The following is a 21,916-nucleotide window of genomic DNA, read 5'->3' as shown; positions in this document are numbered from 1 at the left end:
AGATGATTCAGCACTACATTAATGGAACTGACCTGAATTGATCAGAAGGCTTTGTAAAAAAGGGGAGATTTGTGCTGAGAATTTTTAAAATGTGATTTGGTGTCAGAGGCAGAGCCAGGAGCCAGTAGTGATAAGGGGATTGCTCCTGTCAGTATGGAAGGAACAGGTGAGCTGTTGTAACAGAGTGTGTGAACAGGCAAGCATTAGTTCCAATATAACCACTTTCTATGCTCAAATGATAGTAGTGACCCGTTATACAGTATTTTTTTATTTTAATAATAATAGGTCATGATCTAAAGTGGGCCGGTCAGAGGCATGAAACTCCAGGGCTGAAAATGAGTCCCACTCCGGCCCTGGGTGTGGGGATGCCTGGAAGGAGCCCTTGACAGGATGACTCCAGATGGCTTGAATTAGAGCCCCCTGTTAAGGTGACCAGATGTCCTGCTTTGTGCGGGACAGTCACGCATTTCCATAACTTTTCACACGTCCAGCAAATCGAGACAATGTCCCGCATGTTTATAATCTGGCATTTAACAAATGGCTGTGTGGAGAAGGCAGTGAGGGCTGTCATCAGGGGGCGGGGCGAGGCCGCTGCGGACTTTGTGATGATCATGTAACTCAAACAGGGACGCGCTGACACGGACAGGTCGCCGCCCACCCATGTCAAAACAACTAATGCACATCGAAACATGGAGGGGAAGGATGAAAGCTGTACCCATACAAAAAAAAAAAGGAAATGCAGCTATAACAGAGACTGGGAAACTATATATCCATGGGTGAAACCAGTGAAAGGCGAGTCCCAAGTATTTTGTGATGTTTGCCAGAGTCAATTTTCAGTTTCACACAGAGGTGAATATGATGTGAAAAGACACCGAGAATGCGACACTCACAAAAAATGTGTCTCTCAGAAGGATACTTCACAGTCCATGTGCACGTTCCTGCTAAAACCAAAAGAGGATTCAAACACAGACAAGGTAACAGCAGCTGAACTGGCAAGCGTTTATCACACTGTGCAACACTCCATGTCATACAGGTCAGAAGACTGTGGTAATAAGCTAGCATCAGTCATATTTCCAGACTCTGAAATTGCAAAGAAAATGTCATGTGGTTGTTCAAAGGCAGCATCTATAGTTACAGATGTGCTTGCACCTGCCTCTGTGGCAAGGCCGTAATGCCCATATACATTGAGAGGTACAAGTCCCCCCCAATGTTCAGGCACTCCAAAAATGTCCCAAAAATATTGCTGGAATATATTAGCAATTCAATGTTCAGGCGTGGGGGGGTGGCTTTTGAGCCCGGATCTTTCCTCAAAAGCGCCGGATCTTTTTTTTAGCTTTATTTTTGATTTTATCATTATTTTATTATCCTATATGAAAAATGTGCATCTTGTGGAGATGAAGTGGCGTATCAATTTTCAAACCGATCGGACTTTGAAACCTAATTCAAAAAACACAAGGCCCAATAACATTGTGGTTAGTGTCTCTACCTGCCGTGCTGGAGACCGAGGGTTCGATCCCTGACCTGTACAAGCGGACACCCATTTCCTTATTACCTAATTCTGTTGCTGACAATAACATGATTCTTATTATTCTGCCTGTCATTGGCTGGATGAAACACACAGTGGCATTTAAGGTTTCTGTAATTTTCATTTCTGTGCTCTTTTTGTGAATTTGTATTGTAACCCAGTGCAAGCGGTATCCTGTTGCCTGGTTTCAGGAAGCAGCTTTGATTGTGACAGAGTTTGCTGCTGGTGGGTTTGGAGTTATTAACAGTTTCTTTGTTGATTTATCGCTTTATACTCACCGTGACGAGCCCTAAGCTTTAGGAGCCGCTTACCGCTGTGTTCCGTCGCAAGTGTGCCTGACGCCGTCACTTAACTGAACTGAAAAGCGAACTGGTGAGTGTTTGTTATGTTTGTAGCTGCTAGCCTAGCCGTCTCCATAGCTTTTTAAAGGGACCGTTAGCTTAGCGGCAAGCGCTACTTATTGAGTGTGTATTTTGACTTAAAAGTCTGGTGTTGGGTGCTTATTTTGATTTGATATGAACCAGAATTAATGTCAAGTCAGAGATTATTGTATTACATTGTATTATATTGACAAATGAAATGATATATTGATGGATGTTGCTTTTAAAGAGCATATTGCAGGTTGGAGACCCCATCGGTGTTTGCTAAATTTTCAAGTAGGTACTACCTAGGTAGAGTGCAGAGTAGTATTTTGATTAGCGTTACTCCGCACTGTGACATTTGCTTGTTACCATTCAAACATATTTAACAAACATAACTTACCATTCTGAAACATCCTGTAATAAATGGATTTGAGGTGGTTCGGTGTCTCCTGCCGTTTGTGATTCGGGATCTGAGTCGGGCTCAAACATGTACAGTCGTACATCAGCACGCTCAGCGGTAGCCATGACAATCTTACAGATCTATAGAAGATGATAATTCCTGTGTACCGGTTAGTACTGTTTAGCAGCATAGGTTTCAGTTACTTGCCTGCGATTGGCCCGACCATATGTCCCTCAGACAACAGTCAGCCAATCAGTGGAGAGATGCTGATTCTCTCTTCTGATTGGCTAAACGAACCGTGCTGCCAGAGCTCCAGGAGCAAGACAAGAGAGAGGAGCTGTGAAACTATATTTAGCAGACCACAGGTACTCAAAACCACAGATACATCTTGCAGGGATATCAACAGTTAAAATAAAACCCTTACTTGAGGATCTTGAGGGGGATTGATGTATCCTTGATGGCAACAATGACCCCGCCATGGTCCAGGTACAGGATGTGGTGTTCCTCCTCAAACACCTACCAAGAAGTACCACACAGGAAATTGGAGAGGGATCTGGAAATGGAACTACTGGTGCAAAAGATTATCTAGGTTCATTAGTGTTGCAAAATTCCCGGAATTTGGAAAATTGGAAGTTGGAAAATTTCCATGGGAATTTTTGGAAATTAACGGGAATAAACAGGAATTTTTGGGGAATTTATATTCACTGCATTCACCCAGTCATATATATGTATACATAGTAAACATTTTGGTTTGTTAAAAGCAGATATGCATGCAAACATGTTACATTATAATGAATTTCCAGCGAATTTTCGGGAATTTATTCACTATTGTGAATATTGGCATAACCAGTGTGCAAAATAAGGGGGAGCAAAGGAGAGCACAGCTCCCCTGGTGGTGACATGAGCTCCCCTGGCTGGAAACATTGAGTACATTTACATGCACACCATATTCCGGTATAATTTGGAATATTTGCAATATTACGGTTGCGCACGTGTCATGTAAACACACACCAAACCCGATTAAGGTCATATTCCGATTGGAGAGAATTCTGAGTCAGACCCCTGGCATATGCCTGTTGCAACCGGAATATTGAGGCATGTAAACACCTCAGTTGGAAAATGCCCCGAACCGGAATATTCAGTCACAACTGCGCATGCTTGATTCGCAAGGAATTCTGGGGCATCTTTGTTGCTATGGTTACTCCAAGCGGGGAAAACCATAGACATAATATACGTATATTATGTCTATGGGGAAAACGACATGGCGCACACTACAGCATGGCGAAAAGCAGCAAGAGCTAGGAAACTGCAGTCTGCCTTCTGCTGATCAAAGACTTAAATATCATGGAGGATATCGATGGGAGAAAAAACAGAAATAGTGACAGAAGAAGAAGAAGACTTCTTCTTCTGTATTTCCGGCAGACCAGACGCCTATACTCATACTGTTGCCCCCCGCGGCTGAGTGTCGCATTACGTAAGAGAGTGGAATAAGCCAAAACACGGGGGCATGCCAAGTAACATGTAAACAGAATATTCCAGTTGCCGCAGCGCAGTTACCTTAACCGGAATATTGACCGGAATACAGTGTGCATGTAAACGTAGTCATTGTGAAATTTTGGGGGAGCGGTGCCGGCTCGGTGCCGGCCAGCACTGCACGATGTGCGTGGCCACCTGGTCAGGTCTGCCGAATCTGGTTGATTATTATTATCAGTTGATTATTGATTGTGCAATGCCGCGATTCGCAGTTAATCGCACTGCGCGCATTAAACAATTTTGCGGAAGCAGGAGGACAACGTGATTTACGTCATATCCACGTTCGCACGCTGCGTGCGTGACCGTACATGTGCTTGTGCATGAGTGCCTGTACTGTACTGGAGCACATCCCCTCCAACCGTGCCAGAGTAAATAGTCAAACATTACTTTGGTGGTCCGTGGATTCATTTTTATCATGTGGATTGAAGTTTGCGTAGCCCATATAAATGCTTGGGAAATCTGTTTATTATTAAATTATTAAATTAACCTGATCCATCGGGGTGTTTTATGTAAATATCCTACATTAAGATATTAATGGTATCACCCATGTGCAACGAATTTTCTGTTCATAATAATCCTATGTCTGTTCTGTTGTAGGATATTAATGCAACGACCAGCAGTTATACAGCGTTAGTAAGAGGTGTAGGCTATTAATTCAGGCATAGGACTGTGTGCAGTACTATTGTTAAGGTGTGCATATGAAGTGGTTCAAGCTACCCATTAAAATGCATGGAAATGCAGGAAATTGAATCGTGATGCTGATGTGATGATCGTCTGTCTCAGTGGAAGTGCTGTAGCCTAGTGGAGTATAGGCTACTGATTGATGATGATCAAATGTGCTCGAAATTATTTGCATATGTGAATCATGGTGCACAGTTGAATTTGCATTGAATCATGCAACATATTTTTTTCCACCAAAATGCAAAGTTGACTGTTTTTATTTAAGTTTAATATTTAAGTTTTATTTCACACACTTGGGTATGGGGATGATGATTTTACAGTATGCTGGCATTGTGGCCTTTGGGTTAGAGGTGAGTCCTGAGTTCAGGACATTAGGGTTTCCATTTCCAAAATGGTGATATTGATGTTGACACTCATTTTATTGATTATTGTTTTTTGCCCCATTCACCTTAAGTTAACAACAACAAAAACGAAAATTTTCAAAATTCCCAAGCTCAAATTTCCATGGAAACTTTTTAAAAACCTCATTCAAATTCATGAGAAGAAAAAAAACGAAAATTCCCCAAATTCCCAAGCTGAATTTTCCCGGGAATTTTCGAAAAAATTGGGAAAAAAGTGACAGCAAAAATCTCCTGAAAATTTCCAATATTCCGGAGCGAAAATTCCGAAGGGAATTTTCAGAAACTTTCCGGGAAATTTACCGGAAACTTTCCACCCCTTTGCAACACTAAGGTTCATATAGGATCAATGGCAAAATACCAGTCCAAATTATGCCAAAGAAATCATTTGGAAGTTTACAGTCTAGAGAAATTCTGCAACATCTAAAATGAACCAAATCCTAGCTTGGTGTGTTGACTGGAGTTACAGAATACTCTGATTCTGTATCTTCAATGAGGCGTGAAACAGTGGAGAAAAAGTCAGAAGGGGAAGTTTGCAGAGGGAAGGGAGACTAAAGGGTGAAAAAGATGGAAGTTTATGATGTACCTGTCTCCAGGTCTTCCCACAATCTGAAGTGATATACATCTCTTCCTTATACTCTACTAGCTGGGAGCCAAGGTTACCTGAAAGAAACAAAAAGAGGAAGAAGAGGCAATTTAAAAAAAAAAATCGGACAAAAAAAAGAATCTGACAAGACTGGCGAGTGAATAACTAAACAGCAGCACAGGATTTCCTCTAGGCTTTCTATTCCTTATCTGGCCAAAGGGGAAGACCCTAGGAAATTACAATCCTAGAAATTGGGCAGTTTGCTTGAAAAAGATGCAGAAGGATGCAGAAGGAGAGGGATTGATTTGTCTGATCAAAGCCACCACATGGCAGGAAAATCATTTTGGGTGAGGCGAGGTAATTTTCCTCTCATTTTTAACAGTGGGAAGCAGGAGACTGAGAGATGTAAACTATATCCTGCATGGCTTACTTCCTGTATCTTATATACACTTAGAGGCAGCTCACTTACCCTCCTCACTTCTTAGGACCCCTGTTTCAGCTGTCTGCTATGAGTGCCCGTGCACAAACAAACAGCAGCAAAGTATTCAATAAATAAAATTGCTCAATGTTTGAGTGAGCTCTTTGTATTAGTGTGCTCTGGCATAAAGTAGCGTTTATTTTTTTAATTTTTATTTTTTTTTACTTTACCAGTGCACAGACAGAAGGAAGTTCTTCTGTCAAAGCTCTCCCCAAGGTAAATGGAGGATTGTCTCTGGAGGAGTGGCATGTTTTAGTTGGGGCACTTTGACTGTTTGCATATAATGGAGTGTTGTTTTAAGGGTGGCATTCAGGCATACAAAAAGAAACACACACACACACGCACACGCACACGCACACCCACACGCACACGCACACGCACACACCCACCCACCCACCCACCCAGAGAGTCAGGCATTCACATACAGTACACAAACCACAATGCTATATAAGTGGCAGGCAAATCCAGTAAGTCCCTTTTCCATTTTGCATTAACTTGTCTCAGGTCTGCATTTTGTCTACAGATCATATGATATTAAAATCTATTGACATGTTTCAAATGGATTTCTTCCTTTACCAAAATACAGGTCTGTCACTTCCTCTCATCTTTTTTATGCCCTTTAATCCTTTGAAACCTGAGCAATATCATGTTTTTTTCCTCAAAAACATGGAAAAAGACAATGTGCAAACTAGTAAAACAAACAAACAAACAAAACAAAACAAAAACCCAGTAATGATGACAGGAAGATGGCACCACTGTCCTACATGCTAGGGGATAAATGACATAAATAATTCAAAGAAATAGCATTTCAGGACAACATATCAATGGACTGCTTTTACCAAGCAAACCCTGCTGACAATCGCTGCAGTCAGAAACAGCTGCTGGTGTCAAACTGCTCTGGAGACTCACCAGCTCCCATGATGAGACCCGGGGCAGAGTCTTTGGTATGGACTGTTCCAGAAACGTAGGGGTTGTCTGCCCAGCGCAAGTGGAGGTGAAGGTGACAGTCCGGCTAAGGTGTAAAAAAAACAAACAACAACAACAACAAAAAAACAACACTCATTGTGTGTTCATTGTACCAGAAAATATGAGCTTCTGCCTGACAATATTTTGTTTAGGGGGTTAAATCTCAACAATATGTTTTATATGATTTTGTTTAACAAATATCTCAATGAATGTATACAGGCTTTTTTCATTTCTCTATTTTGTGCCTCCTTGTATTCTCTCTCCTCTGTCCTTTTGTGACCTGGAAATTGATGTCAGTTGTCATCTTTAAGGATGTCTTCATTCCTAAATGCATGTAGAGGAGAGAGAAGGCCCACTAGAGGAGCTATGAGTGAGGACAGACAGGTGTATAGCTTGTGTAGGTCTTTCCATTTTTCTTCCCTGAATGAATGACGTAAGCTGTAAATTCTTCACATACTTCATCTGGCATTTGGAATTACAGCAGGATCATTTAATAAATGTTAGTGCAACTGTGGAAGAGTCCCTGCCTGCTTACACCCTCAAATGTTCAAGTTCAACTTCAGGTTAAAGTTTATTTATGCACCACAGCAGAGAACTCCACCCTTGCAAACATGCTGGAATAATTAAATAATCTGAACTGACGTGATTGTAATTCTCGACCTAACCCTGTCAGGCTCGACCCAAACTCTAGTGTTCAGACATTTGCATTTTGGATTTTGCATTGGATAAAAGGCTGGAAAAATGATATTGAAGTTCTAAAATTCAACTGTGTGCTAGCAGAGATGTGAAGTATATACATTTTGTAGATATTGCATGAAGCATGCAAAATCACTGGTATGGTCCTTTAAGTTGGTTTGTAGTGTTTTGTATTGTCTTTAGGTGGAGTGTGGGCATTCTTTTACATCTCATACAGCACACTGCATTTAGGTGTCATTAAAAAGTGCTACTGTGCAAGGGAAGAGGCCAGTGCTCTCACACAGTCCCTGTTCGGTGGCAGAATTACATATTATGCTGCTATTTGTTTATTGCAGTGACACATTGGATGGTACCTCTGGTGTTTGACTTTGTCTAGCTAAGTGACTTAATTTGTCAACATGGTGACGTGTGTGATGCCAGCATTGGACATATAACTGTCTCTCTGACCCATCACTCTACTGCCATGACAACAATTGAGCTCAACAAGGCCAGGGCACTGGCTGGCTTCATGTGTTTAAAATATTGCTTATTTGTATCACAAGGCCCTGCTATTATATTGAGCAATGAAATAAGTTGAAGGCAAGAGAGGTCAATAGCTCAGCAAAAAACGCGTGTATGTGTGTCAGCTGATGGCATACATATTTCTTTATGATGCTCAGATCCTGAGAATGAGCTGATATCTGTGTCTGCCTTCAGCTCTGTCAGCTGAACAGAGTGACAGAGTTCAAATAAAGGATAAGATGCTCTCTCTGTGAGGTGTGATGTATGGATATCACACCACGAATAACTCATTGCTTTTTTCTGTCTGGCCTGGAGGGAGCGACTTTGACTTTGACGCATGGAGGGGCAAGCCAGGCATCTCACTCATATTCCCCACAGTAAAACACTTATCCCTGCTTCACTGACTGCACGTTCACTCTGGGAGGAACTTGGATGATGGGTTGCTCTATTTTGGCCGAGTTGCAGGCAAGTCGTGTCTTTTCTGCTTACGCTGGTATCACCTCGTATAACATTACATTGTTTAGGAGCACTAATTGCTATCGCCAATAGGTTTATTCCTGTAGTCTTCCTAACTGGGAACTGGGAAGCTTTGAATGACTGTAATAAACTTCACAGTTCTGGAATGAAATCACATTTGTAATGAAACAAAGTGTAGAAATCTGATGAAATGTTCAGCCCTGGGTGAAAAGCAAAAAGTTAGGGATATTCGGCTTTCGGGTGAAATTTCAGGATGAACCTAAAATGCATTATAACCTTTACAGGTGAACTTAATGTGACCTTCTGTAAACTTTTGAATGCACATGTCCAACTGTTCAATGTTTCAGTACTTTTTGCACAAGTTGCTCTTCTCTAACAAGGAGTTTAACGGCAAAATTCACATCAGGTGTTTGATCCATGAATCAACCAATAAATTTCCTGGTTCAGTTAGAATTGGCATTTAAACAGTCCTCCTCATCATGCTGTTCACATCTTGATATCATGAGACCAAGACGACACGTCAGTACAGAACTGCCCTACACTTTGTGAATGGTACAGTGACAAGCCCATGCTACCTGAATAACATCATTAATCCAGTCATTGTGCCCCTGCATGAACAACACAGGCCTAATTTCATCTTCATGGACGACAATGCTCCAGCTCATCGAGGTCGCATCATTAGGGAACGGCTGATGGAGACTGGGGTACCTCAAATGGAGTGGCCTGCACTTTCTCCAGACCTGAATCCCATAGAAAACCTATGGGATCAGCTGAGTCGCCGTGTAGAGGCTCGGAGCTCTGTACCCCAGAACCTCAATGTCCTGAGGGCCGCCCTTCAAGAAGAGTGGGATGCCATGCCTCAGCAGACAATAAGTCGACTTGTGAACAGCATGAGACGTCGTTGTCAAGCTGTAATTGATGCTCAAGGGCACATGACAAGTTATTGAGACATTGACATTTTTTGTTGTGGTATATCCACCACTGTTGTTGGCTTTTGTTTCAAGAAATTGTTTGAGATGAGGAAATCACCAGTGTATGCTTCTACTTAAATGCCCTACTTTCATGATATAATATCACTGTAGTGTGAACTTTTTACATTTTCCATAAATTTCACCCAAAAGCCAAATATCCCTAACTTTTTGTGAGTAGTGTATATGATTTAAACTTGACTAAAATATTTTAATTTTCGTCAACTAAGACGAGACTAAAACTATTAAGGACAGCAATGACTAAAATGTGACTAAGACTAATAACCATTTTCGTCAAGAACACTAAGACTAAGAATAAAATTAAAAAGGCTGTCAAAATTTACACTGCACATGATTTCACTCTGTGTACATGGCATCATCTTAGATGTCTACTGTGACAACACACTTTTATATTTAATATATTAATATATATTAATATATTAATTATATATTAATTACATGTAGACTTCTTTCTTGAGCTCTATAGAAAAAAGTTGGTTTAGTGACTTGTTGATCATATTGCTTGCAGTGTGAATGCACACATAGCTGCATTCTAGGAATTGCATCTTCCAAGGTCTTTGTACACTCAATAATTCAGGTAATACAGAGAGGCAGAGGTCTCACTTAAAAAAAAAAAAAAAAAAAACAGAAAAGAGAGAAAAGAGAGGGGGATGATGCTTACCACTTTGCAGCTGACTGGTTTGCCGTTCATATCAGTGGTAGGAGGGGCCAAGGGCTCCCAATCTCTTCCTTTGTTATAGGTGATCAGGGTTGTCACTTTGCTGTCGATCTTCTGATTGGCTAAGAAGACACCTTTGATCCCACGCACCTACAAAAGAAGGTGGAATTACAAGTGCTAGGTTTACTCTGTGAAAAAAAAAGTCCATAATGAATAGGTAATTAGGGGCCGGGCAGCCTAAGCTGCCCGACCCTCTTGTATTCCTGCGTCTTCTTCTCCTTCTTCTTTCTTTCTTTCTTTCTTTCTTTCTTCCGAAGAAGTCCTACTTCCCATGCACGAAAAATCACCAAATTTTGCACAAAGGTCCAGTCCCATGCCAGATTACCTCAAATGCAAACACAAGCCAACAGTCCTGATGGTGGCGCTATAGCAAGCCTCTAAATTTCAAAACTTTGAAAATTCATAACAAATCAACCATATGTGCTACAGCTTTGCAACTTTCACCAAAATGTAGCCTCGATACTGAAGAAACTTTTGTACACTTAAACCTATTGCAAATTATGAAATCAATCACTCCGTTTTTTTTTTCAAAAACTGTAAAACCTATTAAACCTATCTCCTCCCACAATTTTTGCTCAAATGTTACAAAACTTGCCACAGAGCATCTTCAGACTGTCCTACACAAACGATCCACACAGATTTTTGATTTATCAAAAATTGAGCCTACAGTGCATCAAAATGTTTGACTGTAAACAGTACTGTAAACATACACTTGCAAATTCTTGGTAAATAAATCTTCAATGTTCATGAAAAAAATTGACAGTTTGGAGTCACGGTAGATGAATGAATGAATTTTTGACAGCATTTTGAATTTAGCTCTCATGTGAACAATTGGAGTCAATGCAAGAATGGCATTTTTAAACATCAGTTTTTCACTTATGGAGAAAATCAATCATTGTTAAAAACAAACGATCAACATCTCCATGCTGTCTAGATGCAATATGTGTATTTTCAGATTTTTGTCTTGATGACTGATGTTTTTTTTTTGTTTTTTTTTTACAGTGGTTTGAAATCTGCCTTTCCATGCATAGGTGGCTGCTATCATCATCATGCTATCATGACTGGCTTAGTCAATTTGTGAAGCCTCAAGTGCGTTGACACTTGCCAATTAGCTCAGTGTGATAGAAGATGGTCCTTGGTCTCAGAGATCGTGAGTTCAAGCCTTAGCTTGATTTATTTATTGTTGCAGCTGTAATTCCCATAATAAGCTAGAAGAAGTTTCAAACATATCACTCTGTTGTCTCTTGCTAATTAGCTCAGTGAGATAGAGCATTGTCCTTCATGCCAGAAATTGTGAGTTCAAACCTCAGCTGATGCAAAATGCAAATTAGAATGCCTTCTTCCAGTTCTACACTTGTTGCTCAGAATTGCCTAAAATCGTCTGGCCCTGACCATTGCTGCGCAGCAGCTATAATTTAATTTAGTAACTGGCTGAGCTGCACCAACAAGGATTAATTTAATACAGGATGAATTCTATTAAGAGTTGAGCAAATGCAGGCTTAAAATGAGTAAATATGGATTTTAAATTAAAGACTGATCGTGGTTTAGTAAATTCAAGTTTAAAATTTTGAACTGAAATTAAATAAAATTAAACCTAGAGGATGACGCTTGTTTACCATAAATACAGTGGATAAATAAATAAATAAAAGAGGGGGGAAAAACTTTAGGTTACCCTTTATTACAAAAGCCTTATATTGTTTGCTAGCTTGCTAAAGTAGTTAGCTCGCCTCTCATGATGGCTAAACAGAGAAGCTCTAAATTCTCCTCTTTTGAGAAAAACTTAAAATAATGAAGCAATATGGCCAAATAATAGAAGATAAAAAACAGACAGCAGCACAATTAGAAGGAGGAGTTGGAGCATGGGTAGTACAGCAGGATTTCTTTCACTGTCATGTTTGACAGCTGGTCCAGTCTTTTCTATTCAGCTCCATAACAGTTTCCTTGTTGAACTGTTACCTTGACAGAAATTCAGCAGCATCATAAAACTGAAAAATGTATCATAGCTACCTGGTGACCACATAATGAATTCCAACAGAGTTCTAGGCAAAATATACCCACATGATTAACTTTAGGGTTATGGCTGGGTGAGAGAGCTTTTGCTGATGTCATATCAAGGATGTTTTAGGCAACATGGCAATGTGCACAAAGAATTTTCTGACCAGTCACAGGAGGATCTGAGATAGCTCCAATAAAAGACAATAAAAAACAAACTTATAAGCCCGTATGGCTTCAGATTCTTAAAATGGTACAATATCAACAAACTTCAAATAAATATAAAAGAATAAAAGAGAATGATATCTTAATAAAATAATATGAAACAAAAAAGATTCAGCATCTTCATATTGGCACTGCATTTCTGTTGAATTTTGCAGATAAACTATTGGTGTGCTTAATGTATGCCTGTTTTATGCTGCCTTCTTGGCTAGGCCTCTCTTGAAAAAAAGATTTTAATCACAATTACACTTTTAGCTGGTTAAATAAAAGTTAAGTCTCTGAGCAGGTCAAAATGAACTTACTATGTGCAAGTACTGTTCAAGATGTGACTCTGAAATCCCTCTTTTTACTTTGTCTCCATCTTTGGTGCTCAATGCTGCGTTTTATGGCACCGCATTTTCCAGAGATCACCTTTTCATCACCAAATCACCCATTTTTTCTAATTTTCAGCTAATTCTCATTTTTCTTTTTCTTTTCATTTCATTAAAACACGTTTTCTGCCAAATGTGAGATAATAATGTTTAAGTCATTATGTTGATTATGCTATTATATTATGACAGTGGGCATGGCCTATCATGAAAAGGTGCAGAAGTTAGAAAAGGGATTCATGTAACATGAAGGTTTGTATAAAACTTGGTCATTGGGCAAGACAGAGCTGATTAAAATTTCATGGCGATTGGCCAAAATGGTGGGTGTGGTTATCACAAAAAGGCGCATTAGACCAGTAACATAAATACTCCTTAAATCGACCACACACACACAACTGTTTCATATTTGAATTTGTTCTCCAAAAAATACCTTCAATTAAAAACATGAAAAGTAAGAACTGACAAAAGTTTAGTTTGGTCTATGTGATGTGAAAATGACAGATCTTGAACTGCATTGCGTGGAGAGAGGTAGGCACCTTCCTGAACTATCTTAATAGTTTTGGGGGGTTTTTTGAAAGAAAAGAAGTGAACATGCTCAAGTTTATCTTTGGGGCTAGCTTTATCTTTGACTACAGAGGTAGAATTATAATATTAACCAGAACATTAACAACAAAAGAAGGCACTCTCAGCTCCCTGTGGTGGCTGAACCCAAAATACCTACAATGCAATATGTTATGGAGCTATGCATGCCACTTGGAACCTGAAAGGAAACCACTGACACAGAAATTGGAGTACTCTAAAAGTTTAATTCCCTGAAATCAATACAGTCTGTATGGTTTTGTGGCTGTGGGGCTAGAGGCTGCAGGCTCTGAAGCTGAAACATAACACAGCAAGACGATGACGAAGACAGAGCAGACAGACAGTCATTTAAACTCAGCCAGCCAGCATGTCAGACATGTCTCTGTCTCCAGACTCCCTGTGCTCCTCTTGCTATCTATTATGTAGCACTGATGTTTATAGAGTGAAATAAGGTAATTGTTTAAATCAAAGTACGAGTTCCTGCCTCTATTCATTTCTCTGGATTTTTTCATCTGCCCTCACTCCATCTATCGCTCTACTTGAGCTCAGTTTTTCTATCTTTCATTCCATAGTCTCTCTGTCATTTGCCAGTGTTCATCTCTCTTTCCCTTTCACTCGCTTTCTGCCTCAAGTCTTTATCGACCCCCCTGTGCTGTTCGCCTCTCTACCTCCATCTCTGTGATGAGAGTGCACCCTGGAGCGAGGGATGAGAGAGGAGGAGGAAATGAGTTCTAGAGTCAGGGCCTTCACTTCCACGGTCCACCGCCTCCTCTCTTTCCTCTGACACTTCCCCTCTTCTTATTCCTGCTCCCCTTATCTGGCGTTCCCTCCACTCATTCATCTAGAGACCTTGCTAAAATGCTCAGGTGACATGGAGATGAATAACAGCCTAACTGCGCGAGCATACAAAATGGAAAAAATAAGCACATTTAAAAGTGGTATTTTCTGATCACCATGCTTCGAAGGCCTTGAGCACATCTTCAGTGCAAGATGACATTCAATAAAACAAGACATCAAACGCTGAGTCAGTAATCAAATCCATTATGTCTTTGCAATTGGGCTTGAAAATCTTGGACAAAAAGCAAATATGGTACCATCATTGTCGCATTTTAAGTAAATAAAAGATTTTAAGTTTTGCAAAATGGATTTTTTTGAATAACTCATGTTAATTCTTTTTTCGTTATTCCAATTCCCATTAGCTTCCACAAAGTGGTTGCTGGTCTGACTGGGGTCCACATGGAAAACACAAACAATATAAAATTCGCAATGTATAAAACAACAAGAAATAGAGCTACTGTAACCAGAAGATAAACTACAAAATGAGTAAACTGAATTTACACTCACTAGGGTGAAAAATAAAAATTATGTGTAATTTTCCTTCACTATATTATTAACAAATATGTGCTTTATTGTTTCATGCTGTACTTAGCTTTTTCAGTATTATATTGTTTTAATCTCTTACTTGCACAAAATCCCGTGTAGAGACAGGTGTTGCAAATGAGCATCAGGTATAAACTCTTGCATCGGATAAGTGGTCTTGGTTTATCTATGTACACTATATCTGTCCCTATCAAATAAACCAAAAATGAATAAATAAATTCAGGAGAAGGAGTTTATACATCTCTGCTCGAGTGCCATCTGGTCACTTTTTTGTGCATTTGTACATCATAAGTGAGCTGGCCATCATGGAAAGGAGACACTTAACTCATTGGCTGCCAGACATTTTCAGACAACTCAACTATTCACAGAATAGTTTGTTCTATGATTATGTAAACAGGGCTGGGCTGCGGTGAAACGCAACTAGATTGCTGTGAGCTATGACGAAGCCAGGGTTGGTAGGCAGTTTTTTTTTTTTTTTTTTTAGATGGCGCCTGGAATGCAACAGTAGTCTCCGCGGCTAGTGCGACTTGCCTAGATCACTCGTCTCCATGGTAACCATCAGAGTCACTGGAATTCGAAGAATCCTTTCTCATGTTTTCTACCGTCTTACTACTAGAATTATGGCGACACATTCGGTAACACTTTCTATGGATAGATATTCTATATAGATATTCTCTCTATAGATATTCATCAGAATGTCTGTTGATATATCAGTTAAATATCAACAAGTTAAGTTAGGATATCAATAAGCCATAAATTACGTTTCAACAACATTTCTATAAAGCCAGTAAAGTGTTATTATGGTCCCACCAGGGTTCTTGACAAGATACAACCACCGGAGCTGCGATTAGTCATAAAATTTTTCAGCCTGTGGCCCATTCTTTACAACAGGCTTGACATAAGCCTCTCACTCAACCAGACCCCTAATTTTAACCCTGTGGGCATATCATGCCCAGAGCTCTAGTTTATATGTCAATATCTTGTTGTCAATATCTTCTGGCCCAGAACAGGAAGACTCTGCAACGAGTGATTAAAACTACCCAAAACATCATTGGCACCCATCTACCAAGCATCAGTGATATTGGGGAGGTGAGGTGCCTGCGCAGAGCCAAAAGGATCCTAAAAGACAACACCCACCCCAGCCACAGCCTGTTCACCCTGCTGCCATCAGGCAAAAGATACAGAAGTATTCGCTGCCGTACCACCAGACTACAGAGCAGCTTCTTCCCTCAGGCTGTGAGACTACTAAATGCACCATCTGCACTCCTCCATGTTTAATAATTTTATTTTCTATACAATCAATTAATCAATCAAGAGGGAACCACACTTTAATTTCATTATTCAACCTGTTGTATAATGACAAATAAACTTCCTTGTAATTACTTGTAATTGTAAAATAGAATTACTGGCTGTTGAGACTCTTCTTGATATTTAACTTCTATATTAACTGACATCCTATTGAACATCTACACTGCTTGCACAATTATTAGGCAAGTGAGTATTTTGACCTTATCGTCATTTTCATGCATTTTTTCCAACTCCAAGCAATATAAACTTGAATGCTAATTGGATTTAAGCATTACCAGGTGATGTATATTTGTGTAATGAGGGATCACTTCAGGCCACACCCTCCCTGCATAATTATTAGGCAGCTTCTTTACCTCAGACAAAAATGGGCCAAAAAAGAGATTTAACAGACTGAAAAGTCTGAAAAGTCAATAATTGTAAAATGCCTTTCAGAAGGATGCAGCACTCTTGAAGTAGCTAAGCTACTGAGGTGTGATCACTGAACAACCAAATGTTTTGTTGCAAATAGTCAACAGGGTCGCAATAAACATGTGGAGAAAAAAAGATGCAAATTAACTGCTAAAGACTTGAGGAGAATTAAACGTGAAGCTACCAGGAACCCATTAACCTCCAGTGCCGCCATATTCCACAAATGCAACCTACCTAGAGTGTCCGGTTTCCAGTGCTCAGATACATGGCCCAGGTAAGGAAGGCTGAAACACGACCACCACTGAACAAGACTAAAAGTTGAAACGTCAAGACTGGGCCAAGAAATATCTGAAGACAGATTTTTCAAAGGTTTAATGGACAGATGAAATGAGAGTGACTCTTGACGGACCAGATGGATGGGCCCGTGGCTGGATCACTAATTGGCACAGAACTCCAATTCGAGTCAGACGCCATCAAGGTGGAGGTGGGGTACTGGTATGGGCTGCTATTATCAAGGATGATCTAGTTGGACCTTTTCAGGTTGAAGATGGACTTAAAATCAACTCCCAAACCTACTGCCAATTTTTAGAAGATACTTTCTTCAAGCAGTGGTACAGGAAAAAGTCTACATCATTTAAGAAGGCCATGATTTTTATGCAGGACAATGCTCCATCACATGCATCAAAGTACTCCACTGCGTGGCTAGCCAGCAAAGGCCTTAAAGATGACAGAATATTGACATGGCCCCCTTCCTCTCCTGAACTAAACCCTATTGAGAACTTGTGGGCCCTTCTTAAACGTGAGATCTACAGTGAGGGAAGACAATACACCTCTTTGAACAGCATCTGGGAGGCTGTGGTTGCTGCTTCACAAAAACTTGATCATCAACAGATCAACAAACTAACATACTCCATGGATGGAAGGCTCATGACAGTTATTGAAAAGAAGGTTGCTTATACTGGCCACTATATTGGATTTGTTGAAATGCCAGGTGTTTATTTGCAAATTTTGAGTTGTTTATTTGTTATTCTTACTCTAATAGATGAAAATAAGTGAGATGAAACAAGTGAGCTCGGAAAAGTTTAGTTTTTCATTTAGTTGCATAATAATTCTGCACACTAATAGTTGCCTAATAATTGTGCAAGCATAGATATTCTCCTGCTAAAGCCAAAACTCACTTTTCCTTTGTTAAATACTCAGTTTTTAGGTTTATTAACATTTTTTATTGACTGAGATCAATGTATTTGTTCAAAAATAAAATTAGGAATACAACTTGCCTAATAATTGTGCACACAGTGTACAGGGAAGCATCCAAAGAAAGTGACTGTAGATTCTACCAAATGCCTATGTGCTATACAATGTAACAGCGATGATCAGTATACCGACCCATTTGACAAGACTATATAAGGTTAAGTTCCTGCACCGCGTACTTTCAAATTAATACTATAGGACTTTAAAACAGGGGTGTGTGTTGAACAATCCTTAAAGCTTCAGTCGCTAAGACTGCAATTGAGAGTTAACCATGATGCAGTTACGGTGCATATGAATATAATTTGCTGGTCTGTCATGCTCATGAAATGAGAACCATGCCATTCACACCCATTTTTGATATTGTCTATATGACCCACATTCCAGTCATAGTGAATCTAGCTTTAAACAATGGCAAGGCCAAGACCATGACTTAACAAAGGACTTAAATACACACAAGAGCAATTAATGCAAGCAGGAAGTGATACAGGCTAGAGAAATACAGGACGCGCAGACTGGGTTAACAGGACACAGGTAACAACATTTAACAAAAGAGGACCGCCAGAGGGAACCATGACAGTTCCTGCATTTAATATACTTTGACACATGCTTATATCTACTAAATTTCCGTAGAAAATGATTGGTAAATGGTAAATAGCTTCTCTAGTCTACCGACCACTCAAAGCGCTTTACAATGTTTACCACACATTCACAGATTGATGGAAGAGACTACCATGCAAGGTGCCTAGCTGCCCATCAGGGCAGTTAGAAGTTCAGTGTCTTGCTCAAGCTGGGGATCGAAACAGGAACCCTGCAATTACCAGACAACTGGTCTACCTCCTAAGCCATTCAACCCCAAGAACAATGACTGATGACTGACTGTGTATTATAATTTGGTCAGTCTGATAATAATACGGCAAAGGTCGCTCACAAGGTATGCTGATCCTGATATTTGTTTAAGTCCAAATATCCATGCATAGCCTCGGATCGGGTGCTGGTAGGTCGCAGGATAGTCTATAGAATCATGAAAGTGAGTAACAGGCTACCGCACACTGTGTTGACTTTACTTTGTTTTTATTTCGAGCGGACAACAAGCGGATTTTATGTGCAAATATAACCTACTGGTTATATGGTACTGCAGGCCTGTGAACAGCACAGAGGGCTTTATTTCACATGAAGTGCCCTAAAAACATTAATGATGTCAATATCAAGCTTTAAGACCAGCTTAATTTATATAAAAAACAGCTTTAGCATTGAATTCCTCAACTTTATTTAGGGCAGATAACTTGTAAACTGAGGCATGAGCAATACAAGATTCATTAGAAATCCCATGGTGCTTACCTTACAGACAGAATACAAAATCTTATTAGCAGTCTGCTACAATAAGCAGACAACTATCATTCATTCATATTTATTCAAAGGACAATGATTTTTGGGCTGTATTGAGACAGCTATTTAATTGCAAATCATGTTCAGCACCCAAACTGAAGTTCATTTGTGATTTATAGACTTTATTGCAAGTGCATAATAGAAATGGATGCTAATTTATACGAGTATATGCAGCTTTATTCAATCTAAGATATTCTTATATAAGGTTAGCCCCTCTTGACAAATTATCTTAAGATCCTGTTGAAAATTAAACCCAAGTACAGCCCAAGACCACATCAACTACATTTTAATACCACCCACCAGCACCAAGGTACCACCCACTCCCCCCATCTCACCTCCAGGATGTCGATGAGGACGTTCTCTTCAGGCTGCTTGGTACTGCGAACGTTTTCCAGGACGATGGAGTAGTAGATGCCTTGGGGGTCAGACTGGTACAGGTTGTATGTATCTGACTGGTACCATTCCTGGAGGGCTAGGAAGACCTGGTTCTCATCTGTACTCACTATCTGAACATCCTAGAGGCAGAGGGATGCAGGGATGCAGGGATGAAAGAGAGGGGGAAGGGAGGATGAAAAAAGAACAATCAATATTTTTGGAATTGGCTATGTTTGAATTGGACAGGAAACAACAAGAGATGAAAGGGGAAGACCAGATGAGGCAATACAAGAGAAGAGAACAGGAGATACAAGAATAGAGAAGACAAGAAACAAAGAAAGGAAAACAAGAAAGACACAGAAAAGGACCAAAAAGTGAACAAAATTGAGAAAGTAAGGAGAAACAAGGATGAAAATGAAATTGAGACTAAAGAAAATGAGATAGTTCAAGGATAATTTAAGCAGTAAAATAAATAAAGTCTGATTCCCAGAAAGGTCACAAACGTTGACACAAACTATCTCACTCCAAACCAAAGAACAATCTACAGAGCTACAGAAGTGAACTGGGAGAGATAACGGAGAACTTTAACCCTCGAAAACTGTTTGGAAACTTGTTAGGTGCACTTGTTCGAGCATGTGAGCCTCTGATGCAAATGGCTTCATCAGTCATGAATGTTGGTAACGATGGCACAAGGCCCTAGTCAGCACTTCCTCTGAGTGTTACTGATTACATTAACATAACATTTGAAGATAAAGCCATCAGAGCAAGGGGGAAAGTGCCCAAGAAGGTGTATTTCTAATCACTGACACTGCCATTTTGCTCAGAAAAAAACTTTACAGCTCAGTTACCCTTGGATTTATAGTTTAGGCACAGAGTAATAACAGAACTAAAAGCTGTGCACTTCACTCTTCATATTTATAAATGTACTCTTTCCAATCATTCTGCAAGCTGTGCGCATATTGCTAAAATGACTGATACACCAAGGAATGACTCTTAACTCTTTACAATCAATCAATTCACCAACAAACCAACCTTAAAATATCCAATCAACCTCCAAACCAATCAGCTGCGCCAAATATCCAACCAGCGACTATCTAATATGGTTCCCAGGCAGGTCCGGATTGTACATCGGGAGAACCGGGAGAATTCCCGAAGCGCCGGCCTGTCACTGGCCTGGTGGCCTGTCACTGGCCTGGTGGCCTGTCTGTCTTTTTTTTTTTTTTTTCGGCGGCCAAGCCAATCACCTGTCAGGCCGGTCAGGTCCGGCTGCCTCGCCAGTCTGACCTTTTTTTTAAGTCAGAGAGACAGACAGTCAGAGAGACAGGCCAGGCCAATAAGAGGCCAGCAGCCTGTGAGGAGCTCAAGACGTGATTGGTTTGTTTTGATTAATACCCGCCCCAGTCAGAGTGCGCTGTAAACACAGGCAGTATGTTGAGGAGGGGGTGTTGCGACTCGCGTGTGTGTGTCTGTGGAGGAGAGGAGAGAAGGCGGAAGAAAAGGTTGCGTGATTGAACTGAAGTTAATAAATTAATTCCCCAAATCCAGGGGAAAAAAAGAAGAAAGGTGGTGTGGAAAGGGAGACAGGAAAAAAAGGCACTGGAGGAAGACGCGGTCCCTCAGTGCACCCGACTCGCCCCGCATTACACACAAACCCCTGGTTACATGACTATATCCTGGCCTGAAAAAGTCTCCCAGTCCGGCCCTGTTCCCAGGTTTTAACCTCCATATAGAAAAAAGCCTGAAAGAAGATCCCTGTTGTTGTGGAAGAGGTAGATAAGTAATAAGACCTGCTCATGGACCCAATGACATCAAACACATAAAATGATCCATATCCAAAATGATCCTAAAGCTGCGATTGTGCCCTCATTAAATTCATGGGATAATTTAGAAGCTCCCACTTCCTTGTTTGAAAAAAAGCACTGAATTGTGCTTTGTAACTCGTATGCAGAAAGACTGCTGCCCATTAGCTTACTAGGCTTAAGTAAAGAAAGCAAGCTTTAGTCAAGCAGGTTAGCTTAAGCTTAGGTTTTTCACTGCTTTTTTTTTTTTTTTTTTTTAAACAATCAAAGCAGAAAACAAAGCGTTTGGTAACTAAATATGTAAAACATGACTGTACATTTGAAATTTTTTAGCTGTGGCTCACTGAGGCTTCGATTAGGGATGAGCAAGTACACCACTATCTGTATCTGTATCTGTATCTGTTCAACCATCTACATTATCTGTATCTGTACTCAGAGTGGGCAGGGCCTAAACCGGATGTGGGTGGGGTTTGATTGGAAATGGGTGGGGCTTTAATCTGTAAAATATTTTTAGTCTGAAATTGATACGGGTTGATCA

The 21,916-nt window shown here is 40.2% G+C and overlaps 1 protein-coding gene across 1 annotated transcript in view; it reads right to left on the bottom strand.

Moving 5' to 3' along the window:
• The window catches only part of sorcs2 (sortilin-related VPS10 domain containing receptor 2), a 409,650-nt gene that overhangs the window by 52,135 nt on the left and 335,599 nt on the right, over positions 1 to 21,916 (bottom strand). The window contains exons 9-13 of the mRNA XM_030076136.1: positions 19,540 to 19,719; positions 10,254 to 10,400; positions 6,873 to 6,975; positions 5,486 to 5,562; positions 2,712 to 2,803 (exon numbers count right to left, since the gene is read on the bottom strand). Coding sequence (XP_029931996.1) covers positions 2,712 to 2,803; positions 5,486 to 5,562; positions 6,873 to 6,975; positions 10,254 to 10,400; positions 19,540 to 19,719 — 599 coding nt within the window. The remainder of the gene's footprint in view (positions 1 to 2,711; positions 2,804 to 5,485; positions 5,563 to 6,872; positions 6,976 to 10,253; positions 10,401 to 19,539; positions 19,720 to 21,916) is intronic.

Source organism: Myripristis murdjan, chromosome 18 (assembly GCF_902150065.1).
Source record: "Myripristis murdjan chromosome 18, fMyrMur1.1, whole genome shotgun sequence".
NCBI lineage: Eukaryota > Metazoa > Chordata > Actinopteri > Holocentriformes > Holocentridae > Myripristis > Myripristis murdjan.
This window is presented reverse-complemented; position numbering and strand designations above follow the sequence as displayed.